At 48.4% G+C, this 19614-nt stretch overlaps 2 protein-coding genes across 2 annotated transcripts in view; one reads left to right on the forward strand and one right to left on the reverse strand.

Annotated features, from left to right (window-relative positions):
- The window catches only part of CFAP20DC (CFAP20 domain containing), a 261784-nt gene that overhangs the window by 60687 nt on the left and 181483 nt on the right, over positions 1-19614 (reverse strand).
- FAM3D (FAM3 metabolism regulating signaling molecule D) lies at positions 5148-18322 on the forward strand. The gene is made up of 10 exons (XM_034066041.1): positions 5148-5262; positions 13569-13635; positions 14391-14498; positions 14690-14710; positions 15345-15468; positions 15715-15773; positions 16141-16191; positions 17479-17563; positions 17697-17823; positions 17989-18322. Exons 2-10 carry the CDS (start codon positions 13623-13625, stop codon positions 18076-18078), a joined length of 678 nt encoding a protein of 225 aa, XP_033921932.1. The 5' UTR covers positions 5148-5262; positions 13569-13622; the 3' UTR covers positions 18079-18322.

A 19614-nucleotide genomic window follows, 5' to 3' on the forward strand; every position in this document is an offset into this window, starting at 1 on the left:
GTTCAAATCAGCATGGGCTGCTTACATAAAAGTCACAAGGATGCAGTGCTCTCCCTCCAAAGAGGAACCCTGTGAGAACGATGGGTTAGGCTCCAAGGTTTTCACTCCACAGCATCCAGCAAATCAAGAGACATCTGTCAGTAACTACTAATGTTCCTGCAATTTGCTGGAGCACCAGATGCTAGCAGCCCCCTGCACAACCCTGTCACATACACCAGACCTGGCCTACAGAACCTTTTCATGGGGGAGGTGAAAAATAAGAAAATGATCCCCCACAAAATCCCCTCTGTGGGGCCAGTGAGCAGTTAGGCCCCAAGCAGGGTCTGTCTCCTCCAAACCATATCCCCACTTCAATTTCACTGTGTTTCCCACTGCACTTCCCCACATGAGCAGCCCTTAATGGCTCACTGTTATTACAGCAAATAGCAGGAGGTTTTGGAGCATTCAGATGCTGCAGCCCCATAGTCCTGCTCTGGATAACCAATAAGCAAATCTGGCCAGCCCGGCATGCAGGATTACTGTGTGCTCCTTCGAATATTGCTTTCCAGTGTCACAGACAATATCAGAACTGCCACAAATAAACTCACTCCACCAACCCAGCCATGAGGACCATCACTTCCTGCTAATACATGAGTAACCTGGACAAAACACAGATGACAAACAGACAAATCACCTGCGTGATCTGTACCCCTGCAAGACCCTCACCATTGTGGGACATCCCCTGTGTCCCTACCTTGGGGAAGCTGTACTAAAACTGGTGCTACTGTGGCAAACCGAGGAGATTCAAAGAGCTTTGGTGCAGTCACTGCTCTGCACTTCATCTCCACTCAGAGACTGTGTATTAGCCCATTAATTTATTGCACCTCATAGGCAAAAAATTGAGAGACATGCCATGGCCACAGGTATATGTCCCAGATAAAAAGCAAATGACACAGTAAACCAGCAGAGCATTCTTGAGAGCAGTGGTAAAAGTGGCCACCTCTTGTCCTCAATTTATCCTGCTCCCATCGCTCACGGCATTGTATTTGCACAGACAAGGATCAGTTTAACCCCTGCCTGCAATCTAATAAAAAGCTGACATGGTGGAAGCATGCATAATCCTTCTGCAGTGTCCTAGGAATGGGTGCCATAAAAAACTGCTGCTGCTGTTGGGTGGCCTCAGCCACTGCCTGGAATAAATAACTCCCTGCCCAGTGCCAGCAGTGGGAAGTACTTCTGACCAGAAGCTTCTCAGACCCTTATCCCTTTATAGAATATAGAATTGCTTAGGTTTGGAAAAGAACTTTGAGATCATCAACTCCCACTGTTAACCCAGCACTGCCAAGTCCACCACCTAACCATATCCCTAAAGTGCCCCATCTCTCTTTTAAGTATCAACAGGGATGGTGACTCCACTATTTCCCTGAACAGCCTGTTCTAATGCTTGACAAACCTTTCAGTAAAGATATTTTTCATAATATCCATAGATATTAAATTCCCTAGAGGGTCACTCACCAGCTGTCTCGGGAAATTCTCTTCCACTCTCTCCAGGAACCTTCTAGGCTGTCTTTTCTCAGCTGTGTCATATTTCCAGCAGACACCCAATGGGTTGAAGTCCTCCTTGAGAACAAGGGCTGGTGACTGTGAGACATCTTCCAGGTGCTTATAGAATAATTCATCAGTCTCTTCATCCTGGTTGGGTGGCCTATAACACAGTCCCACCATATCTGCTTGGCTTTCCCCCTCATTCTCACCATAAACACTCGACACAACCCCACACCCCAGGGCACCTGAACAAGCACATGGCCAGTGACAGTCACCCACCACCCCTCAGTATTTACTGGGAACAAAGCAAAAGGAAGGATCCCAAAGACACTGCTATCAGTAAACAAGCAATGGGATCTTTTCCCCCTCTCATCATTAATTGACCAAATCATTGTGCAGTGCTGACATTGTTATGTAATGAAATCACTGCCTGTGCATAAGAAACAACTTTAATGATATGATACTAATAGGGTTAGAAATTTCCCATGCAAATATTAATAATTTTTATTTGCGTTCTCTTTTCTTAATACTCTTTGCCTGTAAGAATGAAATACTGAGGTCTGCCCCAGCCCCTCTCACAGACCTTGTCTGGGGAGGGCACAGGCATTGCCAGGCTGGAGACCCCAGCATGATTTCACTGCAGGTGCAAATCAGCATTTGAAAACCATGTCCTGGCCTGCAACAGTGATTTGAAAAGGAGATGATGCTTAAAACACAAGCACTGCTGTGTAGCATAACTGGTAACAGGGGATGGATAGCAAGCTTTGGTACTGCCCAGGCCCCTTCCCGTGGACACCTCTGCAACACCCAAGAGCCAGGGCTGGTAACTACCCCGAAACAAACCTGGGTGAAATGAGCTGTGGCCCAAGGGGTACAGATCACACCAGGCACCTCTCTGTGTTTCAAGGCAGCTGGTAACAAAAGAAAAAACTTTGGGGCTGCAGAGCCACAGAAGAATTTGGGGACTGGGGTGGGGTGGAGATTTTGCTGTAGAAATAGGGAGGGATTTGTGTTTAATGTCCTCTTTTTTCAGCAGTAAAGATGTATCTTAAAGGGAGGACAGTGACTGGGGAACTGAGGTATTGAAAAAGAAACTAATTCTCTCTGGCAGGCATAACTGCTGCAATTCAGATTGCTAAAAATGTGAAATTAGGAATAATCATTGACTGTTTATGATCTGTGCCTATACTGTGAATTCAGCTAATACAGAGTAATTACACTCTGTTAATTCCTGGTATTTGTCATTGTTGGGCTGCAGAGGAGTCCTGGGAAACAATCAAACCAGATTGGCTGCACTGGGCCCGCAGACTGAGGGCTTAGCACTGCATGAGCTAATTTCTCTTTTAATGGCAAAAGCAGTTATGATTTCCCTTATTTATTCCCCTCTCCCAGCAGCAAAGCCGGCGTCAATGGGCTGCGCTGCCAGGGATGCAGCGGGCACAGTGGATGCGCTACACAACAGCACCCCCAATAGCCAGCATCACTGTGCTGCCAGGAGACACCCACCAGCACCAACAACCACTTTCCTCTTGTGAAACTGCTTTTCTCACCTTTTCCTCAATATTGTTATAGCATCCCTCCTGTCAAACTTTGTTCTCACACATTTCTTCTTCCAACCCATGCAGCTCAAGGTAATCCCGCCTGTGTTTCACCCAGATGCTTGGTCATCAGGATGCTGGTGAAGCCAGTTTGCTGGCGTGATTCACCTTCAGTTAGTGAATTAGCCTATGTAAAAATGGGAGAGGTGGTAACTGGAGCAGGATGGTTTATCCGTGGGGGAAGAATCCCTTGAAGTGCCACAGAGAGGAAATGTGGACTGTAGGGACAACCCTCACCCTCATCCACCTCTCACATTCAGTGAGGAGCAAATGCAAGTCAGGTCTAACACTAGATAAAGAGAGAAGTAAAAGGCTGTTTCCTTTTAAAGGCACTGCATTTAGCAAAGCAGCCTGTCCCTGCAGAGACCCCAAACAAGGGGTCTTCAGGGGGAGCATCTTCCTGGTGCTGAGCTTTCATAGGACACAGCTCCTGGAAGGGACAATCCTGCAGCCACTGTGTTTTTTTGGCAGGAGTCACCAGCACCCCAAATGCTGAGGTCCCGCACAGGGCCCATGCACCCAGGAGGGTTAATAAGGAGGGAGTTGGAAGAAGAGGCAAAGAGCTCACTCCTGCTGAATCTACCATCGTGCTCATCACAGTGCAGTGACTTTGCACTACAAATTATTCTTTCCCCACCCAGCAGCTTTTTGATATCATATCTATAATTTTATCTTAATTTCCCTGTATCATGCAGAAACCTCCCAGAGGACCTGCAGATGAGAACGATGTAATTCCATTGCACTGCACCACTTAATTATTTACTGAGTCAAGACCAAGCTGATCCCCTGTTCCCAGCACTTGATGCATTCACAAACATTGTATGTGATTTAAAAGCACCTTTCTGCTGTGTGCCACAGTGGATGGGCAAAATCTGAGCTGCCACAGGATGTGGGGACAGGACACAAGGGCTCCCCACACCAGCACCAGGGCTGTGCCTCAGCCACCTCCCCCAGGGAAAGCACCAAGCTCACTCTCCTTTCCTCTGGTTTCCAGGAAACCTCTTGGATGAAATGGACACTTACAGGCAGCAGAAGCATTTCACACAAGGTTTCTTCCTTGGGATCATGAGGCTCCCAGCCCTGCCACTTCCTCTGCAAGCAGCAACATCTCTGCTTCCATAGCGAACCCAGTGGCTCTTGGATGAAAATTGCTTTAAAAGCTCCAAGGGAAGCTGTTTGGTTCTTCTAAGTGATGAGAATAGAAAAGAAATAAGGAATGGGAAAGGCAACACTGCTGCTGGCTTTGCATCTCCTCCACTGGCTCTTGGATGAAAATTGCTTTAAAAGCTCCAAGGGAAGCTGTTTGGTTCTTCTCAGTGGTGGGAATAGAAAAGGAGTAAGGAATGGGAACACTGTTGTTCTCAGCTACCAGGTAAATGAGGTTCAGCTCTGGAAGATGTATAGGGCCTCTAGAGCTAACTGCAGGGCTGGAGTCTCTAAGGAGTGATTTCTACCTTCAGAAACATAATAACAATAAATGATTAAAAAGAAAATGGCCTAAGTCTATATCCACAGTTAACTCTGGACTCCTTTGAAGTTCAGGACTGTTGCTGGGTAAACAGATGCTGATTTGGAAAAGGAACCTCCAGCCTGCTGCAAACAACAGGCAGCAAAGCAATGGTTGGGGCTGGCACACACACATGGAGCACATCCAGGGGAAAACCCACCAGATTAGGTTATTCTGGATTCACCCTGTGCTGGGGGGACACTAGTCCTGGTTTTGTGCCCACCTGCTTCCCTTGCAGCACTCTCTACCAGCCACACTGGCTGAGGTGCTGGTTTACTGCAAGTGCAGAGGGTGAGGATGGTACCCATCATGAAAAAGGATTTCCTCTTCTGATGTGGCAATATAGAAAGTGCCAAAGCGAATAAAACTTGGAAAGGACACGTGTGAGCTTACGGCTGCAGGAATCACTTTCTATTTCCCCTCCTATGGCACTGCCGGCTGTGGGACGGCACGCTGGGTGCCCAGCCCTGTGGCAGGCAATGAGACAAGGGAGGTGCCATGAGTCACTGAGGGCCTGGCCAGGCTGGGCTGGGCTGGGCAGCCACAGCACCGAGCACGTAGTGTCCCAGCTCCCCAGGATGTCCCAGCACACACAGCCCGCAGAGAGGGACGGCACTCCCGGGACGCTGAGCGGTATGTAGGCTTGCCCTTCCCTGATGGGCAGATGGGGGTTCTAGAGCATGACTGAAACGATGCCTTTCTGCTGCACTTCTGACTTGCTGACAGGTGGGGGGTTGCACAGAGAAGGGTGGAGATGTTCCTCCTTCTCATAACATAGAGGTGAAGGGGAAGCCCCAGGCACTGGCATTCTTTGTGAGGTGCAGTTGTGCTGGTTTCAGAGACAGAATTAATGAACTACCTGTGTTAATAACAAGAGTTAATCTGTGTTCCCACCCATTACGGGATATGTGGTGGAATCAGCTGCATGATGTGTGGTCCATGTCAAAGCTCTTTACCCATCATGGGTATGGATGAGTTTGCAGGGTGTTCACAATGCAAAGTGTGAAACTTCTCTAAGGCCAATCTGCTGTTCAGGATATTGTCTGTTTTTTCTTGCACTGCTGATAAACCTTGTTAGAGGCCAGGTCTTGCTGCCCATACAGCACCAGTATTGAGTGAGGTGGAGGTCTGAGAAAGCAGACTAGATGAAAAGATAGGAAGACACAAGGTACCAAGTGCTTTCTGGTAGAAAGCAGCAATCACTGGTCAGCAGAAAACCCTCTCTGACATGATAAAAAAAAAAGCAACTGTGTCTCCCCACAACTTCTTCACACTCAAAGCACCCAGGGCTTGGCTGCACAGAGGGAAAGCAGATGAATAAGCTGGAGAGCTGAATCATGCTCTAGCATGCTGTCACGGTTTAAGCCCAGCCAGTAACTCAGAAACAAGCAGCTGTTGCTGACTCCCCCAGCTTCTTCCTCCCCCAATTCCTGGAGGGATGGGGAGGAGAATTGAAGAAATGTAACTCCCATGGGTTGAGATAAGAGCAGTCCAGTAACTAAGGTATAACACAAACCACTGCTGCTGCCACCAATAATAATAATGATAAGGGAAATAACAAGGGGAGAAAATACAACTGCTCACCACCTGCCAACCAATATGCAGCTTGACTGGAGCAGTGATCTAGCCCTTCTAGGTAACTGCCCCCAGTTTATATAGTGGGCATGATGTGCTTGTGCCTTTGACTGTAGTTCATATTGAAGTTCTAGCATCTCCCGTACAGCAGCACTCAATGGTGGTGTGACTTCGTTCTGGCCACGATAGTCTACTGTTAGTCTCCACTCTCTGTTGGACTTTCACACTGGCCATATGAGGCAGTTAAAGTGTGAGCAGGCCCTGCTGATCACTTCTTGGCTCTCCAGTCTACAGATCAGATTATGGATGGGAAGCAGAGAGTCTCGGTTGGTGAGATATTGCCACCACTGCACTGTTGTGGTCGTGATTGGCACTTGTTGTTCTTCAACCTTCAGCAACCCCAAAACAGGAAGATACTAGGAGAGACCAGGGAAGGTGGACAGCTGCTTCATTTCTTCTCTCTCCAAAGCAACAACACCAAAAGACCATCTGTACCCTTTTGGGTATTTAAAGTACCCTCTCCTGAGGTAGTCTATGCCAAGGAAGCATGGAGCCTCTGGATCAGTCACAATGGGGTGCTTTTGTCACTTCATCCCAGTCAGGCTGACTTCATCCTCCAATACAGTCAACTCTTAGGATCCTTCTGTCACTCCAGAAACATAAATGGGTTCCACCCCTTGACAGTTTGATGGCATCAGGATACAGTGTGCACTGGTATCTACTAGAGCCTTATATTTCTGTGGGACTGATGTGTCAGTCCATCTGATCCACACAGTCCAGTAAATTCAATTGTCCCTTACCTCCACCTGGCTGGAGGCAGGGCCCCTCTAATAGTGATCACAATATTGGTCACTTACGTTTTGTAGAAAAGGATAAGACTTCTCTGTCACAGGAGCTGGAGTAAAATCAGGTCTTCCACTCCATGTGGGAATCTGCTTACCAGAAACTGAAGCTGCAGCTTTCATGGGATGATCGTCCTTGACCTTTGTTCTCTTCAGTTCATGCACCCATTCCTCCAGACCTGAGGTAGTTTTTCCATCCCACTTTCTCATGTCTTCTCCATGATCCAGCAGGTAAAACCATAGGGTGGCCTGTGGCATGTACATCCTATATCTTCTCTCTCTAGGAGTAGGATGCCTTTTGTTAATAGCTGAGATGTGGGTTGGTACACATGGGGAGCTGGATAGATCAGGTAGATCATCTCTCAATTGTTTGAACTCATGGGACAGTTTTTCCCAGCATCCGGCCTACAATAGATCATCTCTGCAATGACTGATTCCCTCAGACACTGGATGCCTTTCTCTATTGTGGCCCATTTGGCTGAATAACTCATAACGTCCTTCTTGTATGGAAACCTTTCTTTCACAGCTGCCAAGAGCCACTTCCAAAGGCTGAGGGACCATTTCTCTTTTGCAATTGCTTTGTCAATTCCCCCTTCCCTAGCAAGTGATCCCAGCTGCTTAGCTTCCCTACCTTCTATTTTGTGACCGTTGGCCCCATTGTCCCAGCATCGAAGCAACGAGGTGATGATGTGCTCCCCTGGATGAGGGGTAAAATCTTTTTGCATATTCTGTAGCTTGATTCAGGTCTGGGGTTGAGAAGTCACCTCTGCACCCTCTCCCCCTGATCCACATAATAATACCTCTTGTTCAGATGCTGTCCCATGTAGTAAGTGCATTGGTTCTTCATCTTTCTTCACTCTATGGGTTGCTTTTTGTGCCTCTGGTTTGCTTTTCCCCTTGCATACAGGAGCAACCAATACTGGCACAAACTGGTCCTTTGGTTTAGCTGCAGTGATTATCACTGTGGTTGGAGTGGCTGCAGTATCTGTTGTCGGGGTTGGTGCAGCTGCTGTGCTTGGGGTTTGAGCAGCTACTGTACTTGTCACTGAGGTTGGTATAGCTGCTGTATTTGGAGTTAGAGTAGCTGTGTTGTCTGTTGCTTTCCCATCAGATCAAGAGACATTTTTTCCCTTTGAAGGTGCTGGATAGTGTTGAACAGGGCTCTGTAAGCATAGACCAAGTCCCAGCATGTGGCCATGATGCGACCCTCTCTGGTATGACCAGGATGACAACACACCTTATCTAAGTGTTTTACTAGTTTTTCCAGATTTTGCACTTGTTCAGTGGTGAAGTTCCAAAGCACTGGAGGGGCCCACTGGCCTAGATACTTGCCCATAGTTTCCCATACACCCTGCCACTCATGACTGTTCAGCCTTGGGGAAAATCTCTTGGTCCTCCTATATCGTTGTCAAGCCCAAACACAACTCTGCTTAGCTTTCGAGATCAGACAAAATGGTCGTGGCTAAAACACTCTTATGCATGCCAACATGGTGATCCCCATCACAATCAGCAGGCAGGTCTCAAGGGTACTCAAAGGCCACTCAAAACCTTCAGAACTCTCAAATGATGCTGTAAATAGTCTGGTGGGGGAGCTGGGAATATAAGGGAATGTCTCATTCATAGGTTGACCACCCAAGGAGGGAAAAAAAAGATGTGTAATTGCTAAACACTTCTATTATATACCACCCAAAGTATAGAGGTGATGACCACAATGGGAACGCAAGCCAGATCAGTTTGATGATCAATGATTCTATTGTATTATAAGTCATTATCATAAAGTACAGCAAAACAAGAACCTTAGCCCAAGTCCCCCAGCCAATAAACACTAAAACAGCAAATACCTGCTGTAAGTAAGGTACAACATGCAGAAACTCTGAGATCAAGAACAACAACTTTGAGAGCCAATAAATCAGCATTGTGACTATTAATCCAAAACAAGGAATGCTTATCACAGATACAGCTGGACACACTCTGGTCAGATCTGTCATTATCTCAACCCTTCGTGCCCCATGTTGGGCTCCACAAGGAATTGTCATGGTTTAAGCCCACCAGGTACCCCAGAACCACACAGCCGCTCACTCACTCTCCCCGCTTCTTCCTCCCGCCTACTCCCAGAGTAATGGGGGTGAAAATCAAAAGAATGTAGCATCCCCAGGTTGAGACAAGAACAGTTCTGTAACTAAGATATAACAAAAAAACATTACCGCTACCACCAATAGTAATAATGATAATGGGAATAACAAGGGAAGAGAATACAACCACTCACAACCTGCTGACCAATACCCAGCCTGACCCGAGTGGCAATCTGGGCCTTCTGGGTAACTTTATATACTGGACAAGATGTGATGTGGTACGGAATACCTCTTTGGTTAGTTTGAGTCAGTTGTCCTGTTTCTGCTTCCTCCCGGCTTCCCCTTGTCCCTGGCAGAGCATGAGACTCAGAAAGTCCTTGGTCAGAGTAAACATTACTGAGCAGCAACTAAAACCATCGGTGTTATCAGCACTGTTCTCAGGCTGAAAGTCAAAAACACAGCACTGCACCAGCTACTAAGAAAGAGAAAAGTGACTGCTACTGCTGAACCGGGGACATACACAGCTCTGACTACCAGGACACCTCCTATGCACTGATCAGGAGCCCTCAGGGTGCTGGCATCCAGGGCTTTGCTAGCTGCCAAAACCTAATTTCGGGTACTTCCACACATATCAGCACCAAACCCAGAATCCTTCACCATAGCTGCCCAGTGGAGGGACTACAGCATGGTCCACACTTTCTCTTTCAGCCCCAAGAAGCTCCTCTACCCAGCAGACAGCTTGCAGCTGTCCCTGAACACTTGTGTCTCTCCTTTTGCCCTGCTGTTTTGGCACAAGCCATTTTGGTACCTGTAATCTACAGCACAGGGATCCCCACCAAGCTACTGGCTGCTTTCCTATGCTAGAGGGGGTGCAATCTCCAACATCTCATCACTGCTGCAGCTCTTGATCCACTGCTTGGGCATACATTGCTGCAGAGGCAGTGTCATAATGATTTAGCTTTGGACTCAGAGAGCCAGACTAGTGGCCGCCAATGACAAATAAAAAGAGCAAGAGAGAGAATGTGGTGATTGTGGATGTGTGCAGCACCTCCAAGTGCTACATCCCACCTTGGCTGCAATCCTGCTCCTAGACAGGACTCAGCAGCCCTGCCTGCCACCACTATGCATCCTGTTTGTCTTCCGTTTCAGGATCAGGAACTCACTGCAGTTAACTATTGACTTGCACTGGGGGCAGTTTCACTGTGAGGCTGCTCCAGCCATTTGGCAGATGCAGCAGCTGGCCAACAGCTTTTATGAGCTGAGGAATTTATAAGCCCTATAACAAATAGCGCTCTTCCATTGCATAACTCAAAACTCAGTCAGGTTGTCTCCTTTTGAGACTAAAAATGTCATTATAGCATCCTCCATTCTGTCCATCCCCAGACACAGGATGGGTGTGCTCCCACCCAACATGACTCCTCTTATGCATCCCTACCTTCATTTCTGCAGGAAACTCCTCACTTTTGGAGGGGTGACTCACTGGGTGTAGGGACTGGTGACACCTAGCAGTGACCCTCTTCAGAGTCACATCCCCACATCACACCAAAATGCTGTTTCATTCATGGTCAGGGACCCGCTGGGAGAAAAGGGGTTGTGTGAGGCTGAAAAGCAGCAAAAATATCCCAAACCCAACAAAGGGAGAAGTTTCTGAGGAAGAGAAATGAAGTTTTCCTGCAGTGCTGGGAAGAAAGAGGAACATTCACCTGCTGCATCCTCGAAAACCTCCTTGCAAAGGCAGGGATCTGCCTGGGTTTCTTCTTGCAGTGATAACTTAGTGCTGCCAAGTGGCACTTTAATCCCAAGCAGGCTCAGGGTGGAGCCTTTGCTTTACAACACCACAGACCTCTTTATCAGTATTTGTCTGAGAACCTTCTTGTTCCTGGAACAGTTTTTAAGCAAATAGAGTTTAGGTTTATTAGACAAGTAACTGTCTATTACCCACCACAGTTCCTTCCCTTCTCCTTCATGTTACCCTCTTGTATATGCCAAAGCAGAGTCATCTTTTTTCCCAGCACAGCCCTGGATGGGGGAGGGCAGAGAGAGAAAATCAATCCAAACAATTAAAAGAGAATAATAGAAATCCCAGGTCAAGGCTACCCTCCTGTAATGCATTCAGGTTCCAGGAACTTGGAACTTCGCCCAGTAAATTTTACCTGGGATTAAGGTGAAGATAAAAAGCCCAAATAAATACATGACTTCCCTAAAGCACTCATGTTTATAGGTTTAGTCTTCCATTTCTCTTCCTTTGCAATGAAATCAGTATGTGCATAAAGCAAACACAAGTTTGGCAGAGAGCACTGTGCAACAGGCCCTGGTGAGGCCAGTGTCCCCTGCAGCAGTGGGGACCAAACAGGGACAGTTTTGCAAACCCAATGGAGTTTTGCTCCTTTCACGGTGTCCAAGTCACAGCCCAGGTCCGAACCCTCACCAGCTCCAGGCTCTGCTCATCGAGTTTGAGAGGAATGGGAGCTACAGAAGCTCCAAAAGCAAAGCGATACCAATTCTGAAGCCTCTGCAATTTACCAAGGGGGATGTTAGGGATCATCTGCACCTATCACACCCATCATCAGATCAGGCAACAGGCTGGGACCCTGGCATGAGAGAGATTCATTGCATTAAAATAGCAAAACTTCATGCTGAAGAGCAAAATGCAAGAGCTCAGATCCAGCCACGGCAGCATTTGCCCTCCAAAACCTTTCAAGTGTGTATTTGCAGGTCTGTGGCTCTTCTACCAGCTCAGTGAAACAGGCTTGTTCATGCCAGCTCTAACATCAGTTTAAAACCCATTTCTGGGATTCCATGCCAGGGGCTGGAATAGGCCAGGATAAGGTGGTGAGAGGAAGGGCTGTGGGCATCGAGAATCCTGTGCCACCTCCTGCAGAGAGATCCCTGCTCATGGCCACCTTCTTGGTGGAATAGCTACAGTGAAGTGAGGTGCTCCTGGGAAGGAAGTGTGCTGAGCTGATACACTATCAAGAACACATTGCTGTGATACACAAGAGTACACAAATACCTTTAAAGGCTTCCTTTAAAAGGCAGATAAACCAAGAGGCCATTCCACCACAGGAAGCTGCTAGCTCCCTCCTGGAGTGGCTTTGACAGCTCCTCCTTGCCACAGCCTCCCAGTGGAGGGTTCCCACAGGGAGCAGTGCCAGGCTCCAGACAATGGAGACATCCCTGCAGAGATGTCATTCTGACCTGGCACCAGCCACCCTGGCCCACTGCAAATTCCCTTTTGGGGTCTCAGACCAAGCAGAAAAGCTTTCCTCCTGCAATGCAGATCGTTGTCATCTTGCTTTTTGAGGCTTAAAGCCCCCATAGGGTAATGCTGCAGCTTCCCCCAGGGTGCAGAGGAATCCAAAGGGGATCATTTCTCAAGGGTGCTGAGAGGGAATGCTGGGTGAATCAGGGGCCACATCAGCTCTCCTGAGCAGAAGCCCTGGGAGGTAACCCACAGCAGGGATGGGCAGGAAGCAAAGCTCTTCTGTTCTTCCCCATGATGCAGTAGCCTGAAATCAACTTTCTGCCCAGCCCTGCTACAACCCAGTGCTCCTTATTTACCCTTCAAACAGGAAAAGCAGCTCTCAGCAAAGCTCTTCTACAAGTTCTTTATGACAAGTCTCACTGAAGGGCTCCTTTCATTAACATGAGGCTCTTTAACCCTGAGCACACATCTCACATGTGACAGTTTACCTTAGGACGCCAATGGAGTTTCCAGGACAAACATTCATCAGGCTGCAGTCTCGAAATTCAAAGGTAGGAGAATAATCCCAGCACTAAGGAGGTGCCAGTCACACACATCGAGGTGGCAGCAGAAGTGGGGGGAACAGACATGCTCACTCAGGTAGGAAGTAGCTCACACTCCAAATTCTAACCACTCCCCATCTGTGTGGGTGAAGACACTGCACGAGTTGGACAAGTGGAAATACTTCTGTTCTAAGTCAAGCATCCCCAAACCTGGCTGCTCTGCCCAGCACTGTCCTTCTTCCCTTCCCTTTCTGGAGGGACAAGCTGATTCCCCTGACTGAGCAAAGCCAAATCACACTTGGTCCTCAGATCACATTTTGCAGCCCCTTATATTTGAAACCTACTTTGCAGCATCCCAGAAGGAAATACACCAAAACCATAATCAGAGATAGGCTCCTTGAGCTCAACACTACCAGTAAAGGACATGAAACAGGAGCACACAGGGCAGCAGAGTCATGCTAAACATTTCAGAGGCTTAAAAATGAAGCAAGTAGCATCAGTGCAGACTGCTCCAACATACAGGAGCCAGAACACCAACATCAGGGTGGGACCAAGCACTGACAGGAATTTATACATCTTTGGTGACCTCATAGTTATTGCAAATGTGACTAAATATAACATTTATCTTTTTTTCCCATCTAACACCTGCCTGGCTTTGGTGGGTTATAGGAATGCTTTATGTGATTTCATTCTATTTCCTCAGGGTAACTTGTGACTTTTGGCTACCCCTTTGGCTGTGCTTTCTCTCACCATCACTATGCGGCTGGCAGGTAAGGAGGGAGACAGATTTACTCTTCTCTGACCAATTTTCTATAGTTATTTAGACCTCCTTCTCATTCACATGACACCTTCCAAGCCCATATATACCCTGACCTTCCCCTGCTAGAAGCATGGGAAAGAGCCTTTGTATATGCATCAGGTTTTTCAGCTTCATGAAGATTTCAGGCTGTTGTGTTTTTCCCAGTGAAACCCTCTGTGGCTGGAAAGAGATGGCTATTGAGATGTTCCTGGTTGCTTAAGAGCCATTCAGCTGCACTAGAAGTGTATTTTTCTACTCTCTTTCCATGCAGGACTGGAACATTTTGCTCTGATGAGTGCTGCTTTAAAGCTAAATGTCAATCACATTTGTGTTAGCAGCTGCTTGGCTGTAGCTAGTGACTAATTGGGGGATAGCAGCCTTCTCAGTGCTGGAAACATAGGAAATATTTGGATTTACATACCATTCTGACTAATTATCAGATTTACTTTAATGCAGAGAGAAATATAAATAGTGCCTCCCAGTAGAAGGGTAATATCTACCTGAGCATTGCCACATGCTCTAGAGATATTAATAAAGAGATCAGAGTCCTTTTAGAGAAGGCAGGAAGGCGTGTTAGCTGCATTCCCACACCACACAAGCACTGGCTGTCACTCTATGTGTGGCAACCTGGGGATACACAGACTAAGTCCCCAAGAAGCCAGAGGGATCCTCTGGTCCACAACCCATGCTGCTGCACTCACCTGCCTACTCTTGCACCCCTCGCAGGCCTGATTCGATACTTGTCCGTGTTCTTCACACTGCTGGGCACATGGTTCATCCTGCAGACATACTTCGATCAGAGCTGGAAAGCCATCAGCCTGAGGAGCTGGATTGGTGAGGCAGTGGAGGTCTCCAACTGGGTCTGGAGGGAGGATGCAGGAAGATGCACTGGGATGGGTGGCTCAAGTGGTGCTTGCAGCCACAGGGAGCAGTTTTGGAGACCCAGTGCCTGAACAGCTGCTCCTGGCTTGTGGAAAAGCCAGCAGCTCCCCACCATGTCTAACCCTCCTGCTTGGTACCCACAGGTGCCATGGACAAGCCCAGCAGTGAGTATCACTGTTCTCGACTGCATCTCCATCACACAAGACTGCTCCAGGCCTGAGAGTGATAGTAAAGGGTGGTAACTGCCCTCAAGAGCCCTTTTCCCAAGGCAAAAATCCCAACCTCTCAAACACTGGGGAATTTCACTATTGCACACAATAGCAGTATCTTTGGCTGGCTCTGCAAGCACACAAACCTTAATGTGATCCCCCTGCCCCAGCAGAAACACCCCTGGGCTACAGGCTACATCAGGAAGCAGGTCATGGGCCCATCTGGGTGACATGACACAGGTCCCTACCATAGTCAAGAATGGGAAAGCTCCAGGCAGAAAATCCCTAAGGGGCTGGCCGTGAATGAGCACCAGACCCATTGAATTAGCCCTGCCATCCCATTGCTAACACCAAGCAGCACCCAGTGCCCCAGCCAGCTTGTCCCACACCCCCAAGCACCATAAACCTTAAAGAAGCTGGTCCCAACCCCAAGACAAGCGTCCTTCATGCAAAAAACTGGTCCAGGTGTTGCCCCACCTTAGTAGGTCACGGTGCCACAGTGCCAGCCCTTCTCAGCCCCTTGGGGATATGGCTTATGTCCCCCCATAGAGGAAACACCATGGCTTGCAGCTCCACTCCTCCCTCACAGGCAAGCAGCTGCCCCAGCACAAGTGTGGGAACCATAGGAGCTGCCCCCAGAACCATTTTGCCTTCAAGATCATCAGTGGCGCTGCAAACGTGGTGGGACCCTCCATCTGCTTCGATGACATGGTGTAAGCAGCACATGGCAGGGACGGGGCAGCCATGGGTGGACTTGAACAGGGCAAGTGGCCTCTGCCAAGCACATCAGTGGCCATCACAGTGCATTTGTGCTTAAAAAGAAATTAGGAAGTAGCTTTCATTGCTACACTTCTGGGTATGTTTTGCTGTCTACAGTCACTTTGCCCCCTCAGTTTTACTGGCTCCAGCATCTCCAGGGCATCCCTGTACTTACTGGTCCTCTCTGCTTTCTCTTCCAGCCTCATGAGCAGTGTGAAAAACAACATTGGCAGAGGCTTGAACATCGCTTTGGTGAATGGTGAGTTGTGTGGACACTAAACCCCCATCTCCCCATAACCAAAATCCTTTCTTCCCCCAGGAGCAAACTGACCACTGGGTCCCGACCCCAGGCACTGTAGCCAGTGCAAAAGTCCATCAGTCCAGTGTTGCACAGGGTGCACAGCCACAGTTACGGTTGCAAGCAGTGCCAGCAAGATGGGAACAAACCCACCTGCATCATGCACTTGAACTCTATCAAACAACATATTGGCCTTCACAGCAAATGTAACACACTGAGGGAAGAGCAAAGCATTTTACAGAAGGAACCCCAAGCTGGTGGCCAGGTAAAGCCTGGAGCCACCCCAGCATGATCCCACTGTGCTCTGTTCTGAGTTTTAACCTTTCAGGGACCAATGGGCAGCTCCTGACGACTGACACGTTCGACATGTACTCTGGAGGTAAGCACAGTCACTTTGCTGCTCTGTGGTTCCCAGCCAGGGCTCACACCAGCAGTGCTGGCCATTCAGGCTGCTCCTCTGTGGTATATTTAATGATCAAGTCAGTGGACTTTGACCAGGATTGCCAGCTTGGGCAATGAAAGCTCAGCAGTCCCTGAGGCTGGAGTCGTCATAATACACCTGCATCCAAGATTGGCTTCTCACTTCTTTTACATGCAGATAATAGCCTGAGAAACGTAATTCCACTAAACTGAATACACCAGGGCACTTAAAACCTGAGAGAGGCTACTTTCTGAAATCAAGTAGTTACACTGTTCTTGAGATTTTGCAACTTTCAACTCAGTTTTCTAATGCTGGGGGTTGCTGAGCAGCAGGTTGTTTCCCTGCTTTTCATAGGGGGGTAAATAAGGGGCTTGGGACACGGTAGGAGAGATGTAGCTCCCTGCTCCAGCCAGGCAGATGGAGCAGAGCCTTGTGGCAGCAAAGATCATGTCCCTTCACCTGCCAGCTTTAAACAACTTTTCTACCGGCAAGAAGACACTCAGAGCAGAGACAACCCCTGCTCACAGCCTGGCTGTCACTGGCTTGCAGGATGCTATAAATCCCAACATTGGTGCAAAGCTGTTACCATATCTCTCTAGAGTTTTGGCAGAACATCTCAAAAATCACATGCTAAACCCACCCCATAGTGATTTTGATTTACCCTTTGAGCCTTCTCCAGAACCAATCACCCTTCCTGCTTTTTGGTTTTGCAACCTCCTCTTGATAACTCTGGAGTTTTAAGGAGAAACAGCAACATCATAGACTTCAAGCTGAATTTGCAAGTCAGATGCGTGTTGGGAGGCACTGGGAAGAAGGCAGTCAGCTCCTGTGCCACTAGATGGGGCATTGGACTCGAGCATCCTGTAGATGAAGGATGAGGAATAAATCCTGCAATACAGGGATGATAGCAGGGCAGGCAGCTCTGCAGTGAGCAGGTTCATTTCTTGCTGTGGAAAGTAAATTTAAGTAACTGGATTTCACAGTGAGCAAAGTTTAGGAGGAAATTCTGCCTTGCAGTTGCTCCAACAGGAGGAAAGTACAAGCCTTGAGCACTGCAGGAGAGCCCTGGTGGGAACACAAGATGAGGAGTGCAGAGCCTGTCCTTTCCCAAGCCCATGACCCCACATCCTGGCTAGCACCAGCACAGTCAGGATATTTCCCATTGACCCAGAGGAGGTTCCCCAGCTGCCATGCAGCAGTCGCTGCTAAATTCCTTTCTCTTTGCCTAATGCCCTTCTCTCCCAGACATTAACAAACTGGACACTTTCCTCCAAGAGATCAAGCATGGCACCATCGTGCTGACGGCAAGCTATGATGACCCTGCCACAAAGTGAGTTTGGCCTCAGGATCAACACATGGCTCCCCAGAAACCCACAGCCGGGGGGCGCAGGAGGTGCTGCTGCCAGCAACCCAGAGGGGATGCCCACCTGACACCACACTAACACCTTCTTACCCTCTTTCAGGATGAATGACAAGGTGCGGGCACATTTTATTGAGCTGGGCAGCAGCTACGTGAGCAAGCTGGGCTTCAGGGACAACTGGGTCTTCTTGGGAGCAAAAGGGTTGAAGAACAAGAGCCCCTTTGAAGAGGTACATGGGTCTCCCCAGCCACCAGCTCTGGAGGCTTCTGTCCTTTTCATAGCACTTCTCTTACCCGTCTGCAGAAGACAGGGGCCACTGGTGTTATCCCATGCTTCTAGTTTTGCCCATTGCAAACTCACACTGTGCCACCAACCCTCTCTTTTTTCCCTTCAGTACATCAAAAACAACAAGACAACAAATAAATACGATGGCTGGCCTGAGCTGCTGGAGATGGAGGGCTGTGCGCCCAGGAAGATGGATTAGCATCAAGCCCCAGCCTGCCATGAAGGGCAGTTTCCACCAGTCTCACAGAGACACCAGCCCCATCGTGGGGTCTCCAACCCCCTCACACCACCCCCAGCTCCCCAACTGCTTGGTCACAGAGCCCAACAGCAGCTCTCAGAAACCAGCCCCATGTGTAGGGCTCAAAAGAGCTGTACAAGTGCTTTCAGAGCCTGAGGCTTCAGCCAACCTGTCCTCATCTATGGGTCAATTCAGGGTTGGTTTTTTTTTTTCCTCTTATTAAACCAAACATTTTATAGAAAGTTTGTCCTATTTATTCAGTAAGATTTCCAATTATAAACCAATACTTTCTCATTTCAATTTTCAGGCATAATCCATGCTCTCCCTGCATGCCACATCCTCTGCACTAGCTGGGCATCACCATCACCCATCTCACAGCACTGCACATGTATGCTCCCACCTCCCCAGCCCCACACAGCACAGGGCACATCCCTGGGGATGCTCAGACCTTGGTGGGCTTCCCCCTGGAGCTCCTGCCAACTGTGCTGTCTCCTAGAGCCACAATAAGGCCAGAAGGCCTCAGGGATGCCTTGCAGCAATATAGGTTAATATTTGCAGACCAAAGCATTTCCTCCACGTGGTTGCATCTTTCCTGGTTTAAATCCAAGCTAAATCCTCCATAGCACATCCTCAGAGGTCAGGATAATGCTAGAGATGTCCCAACCTGACTTTACCCTCAAACAGGGAGGGATGTTTCCAGGCAGTTGAAGTTGTGCAGCATAAACAGTAGAGGGAAGCGTTTTCCCGGGAGAGCTGGAGTCAGCATCAGTCTGGAAAGACTCAGCACATCCAGGCTGACACCCCACTGCAGACACTCTCATGCCCACTTTGATCTGGGAGCTGCTCTCCAGCCCAGGGCTGGATGGCACTGCAGGGCCAGCAAAGTCCTGCAGACCTCCCTCCATGGTGATTTCCATGCTGCTGCCCATATGCTGAGGAGATCTTTGGGAAGCAACTACTCCTCACTTATATCTGGATGCCTTCACCCAAGAACTGTCTGTACCCAAACCCTCCCTGAGCTCCAGCACTGCAGAGATCAGACAAGTTATGCAGGTGATGGCCCAGGTTTATCTGTCATCATGGACAGGGACAAATTTGCATCATCCACAGATTTACTTTCCTATCATGGAACCATAAAATAGTTAGGGTTGGAAAGAACCTTAAGATTATCTAGTTCTAATCCCCCTGCTATGGGCAGGGACACCTCACACTAAACCATGTAACCCAATGATCTGTCCAACCTTGTCTTGAACACTGCCAGGGATGGAGCTTTCATAACTTTCCTGGGTAACCCATTCCAGTGCCTCACCACCCTCACAGTGAGGAACTTCCTCCTTATATCCAATCTAAACTTTCTCTGTTTAAGTTTTAACCCATTACCCCTTGTCCTACCACTACAGTCCCTTCCTATCATTATACCTGTTTTTTCCCCATTTTTTAAAACAGAGGGTGGAGAATTTCTGCTGGAGCACTGGGATCTGTGCAGGGTAACAGGTT

The sequence above is a fragment of the Melopsittacus undulatus genome, chromosome 9 (assembly GCF_012275295.1).
Source record: "Melopsittacus undulatus isolate bMelUnd1 chromosome 9, bMelUnd1.mat.Z, whole genome shotgun sequence".
Taxonomy (NCBI): domain Eukaryota; kingdom Metazoa; phylum Chordata; class Aves; order Psittaciformes; family Psittaculidae; genus Melopsittacus; species Melopsittacus undulatus.

Bases quoted from the DNA above. Each gene is read 5' to 3' on its own strand.
- FAM3D (XM_034066041.1), top strand. The intron at 16,192-17,478 runs GTAAGCACAGTC...CTTCTCTCCCAG, and splicing joins GTTCGACATGTACTCTGGAG to ACATTAACAAACTGGACACT. The intron at 17,564-17,696 runs GTGAGTTTGGCC...ACCCTCTTTCAG, and splicing joins TATGATGACCCTGCCACAAA to GATGAATGACAAGGTGCGGG.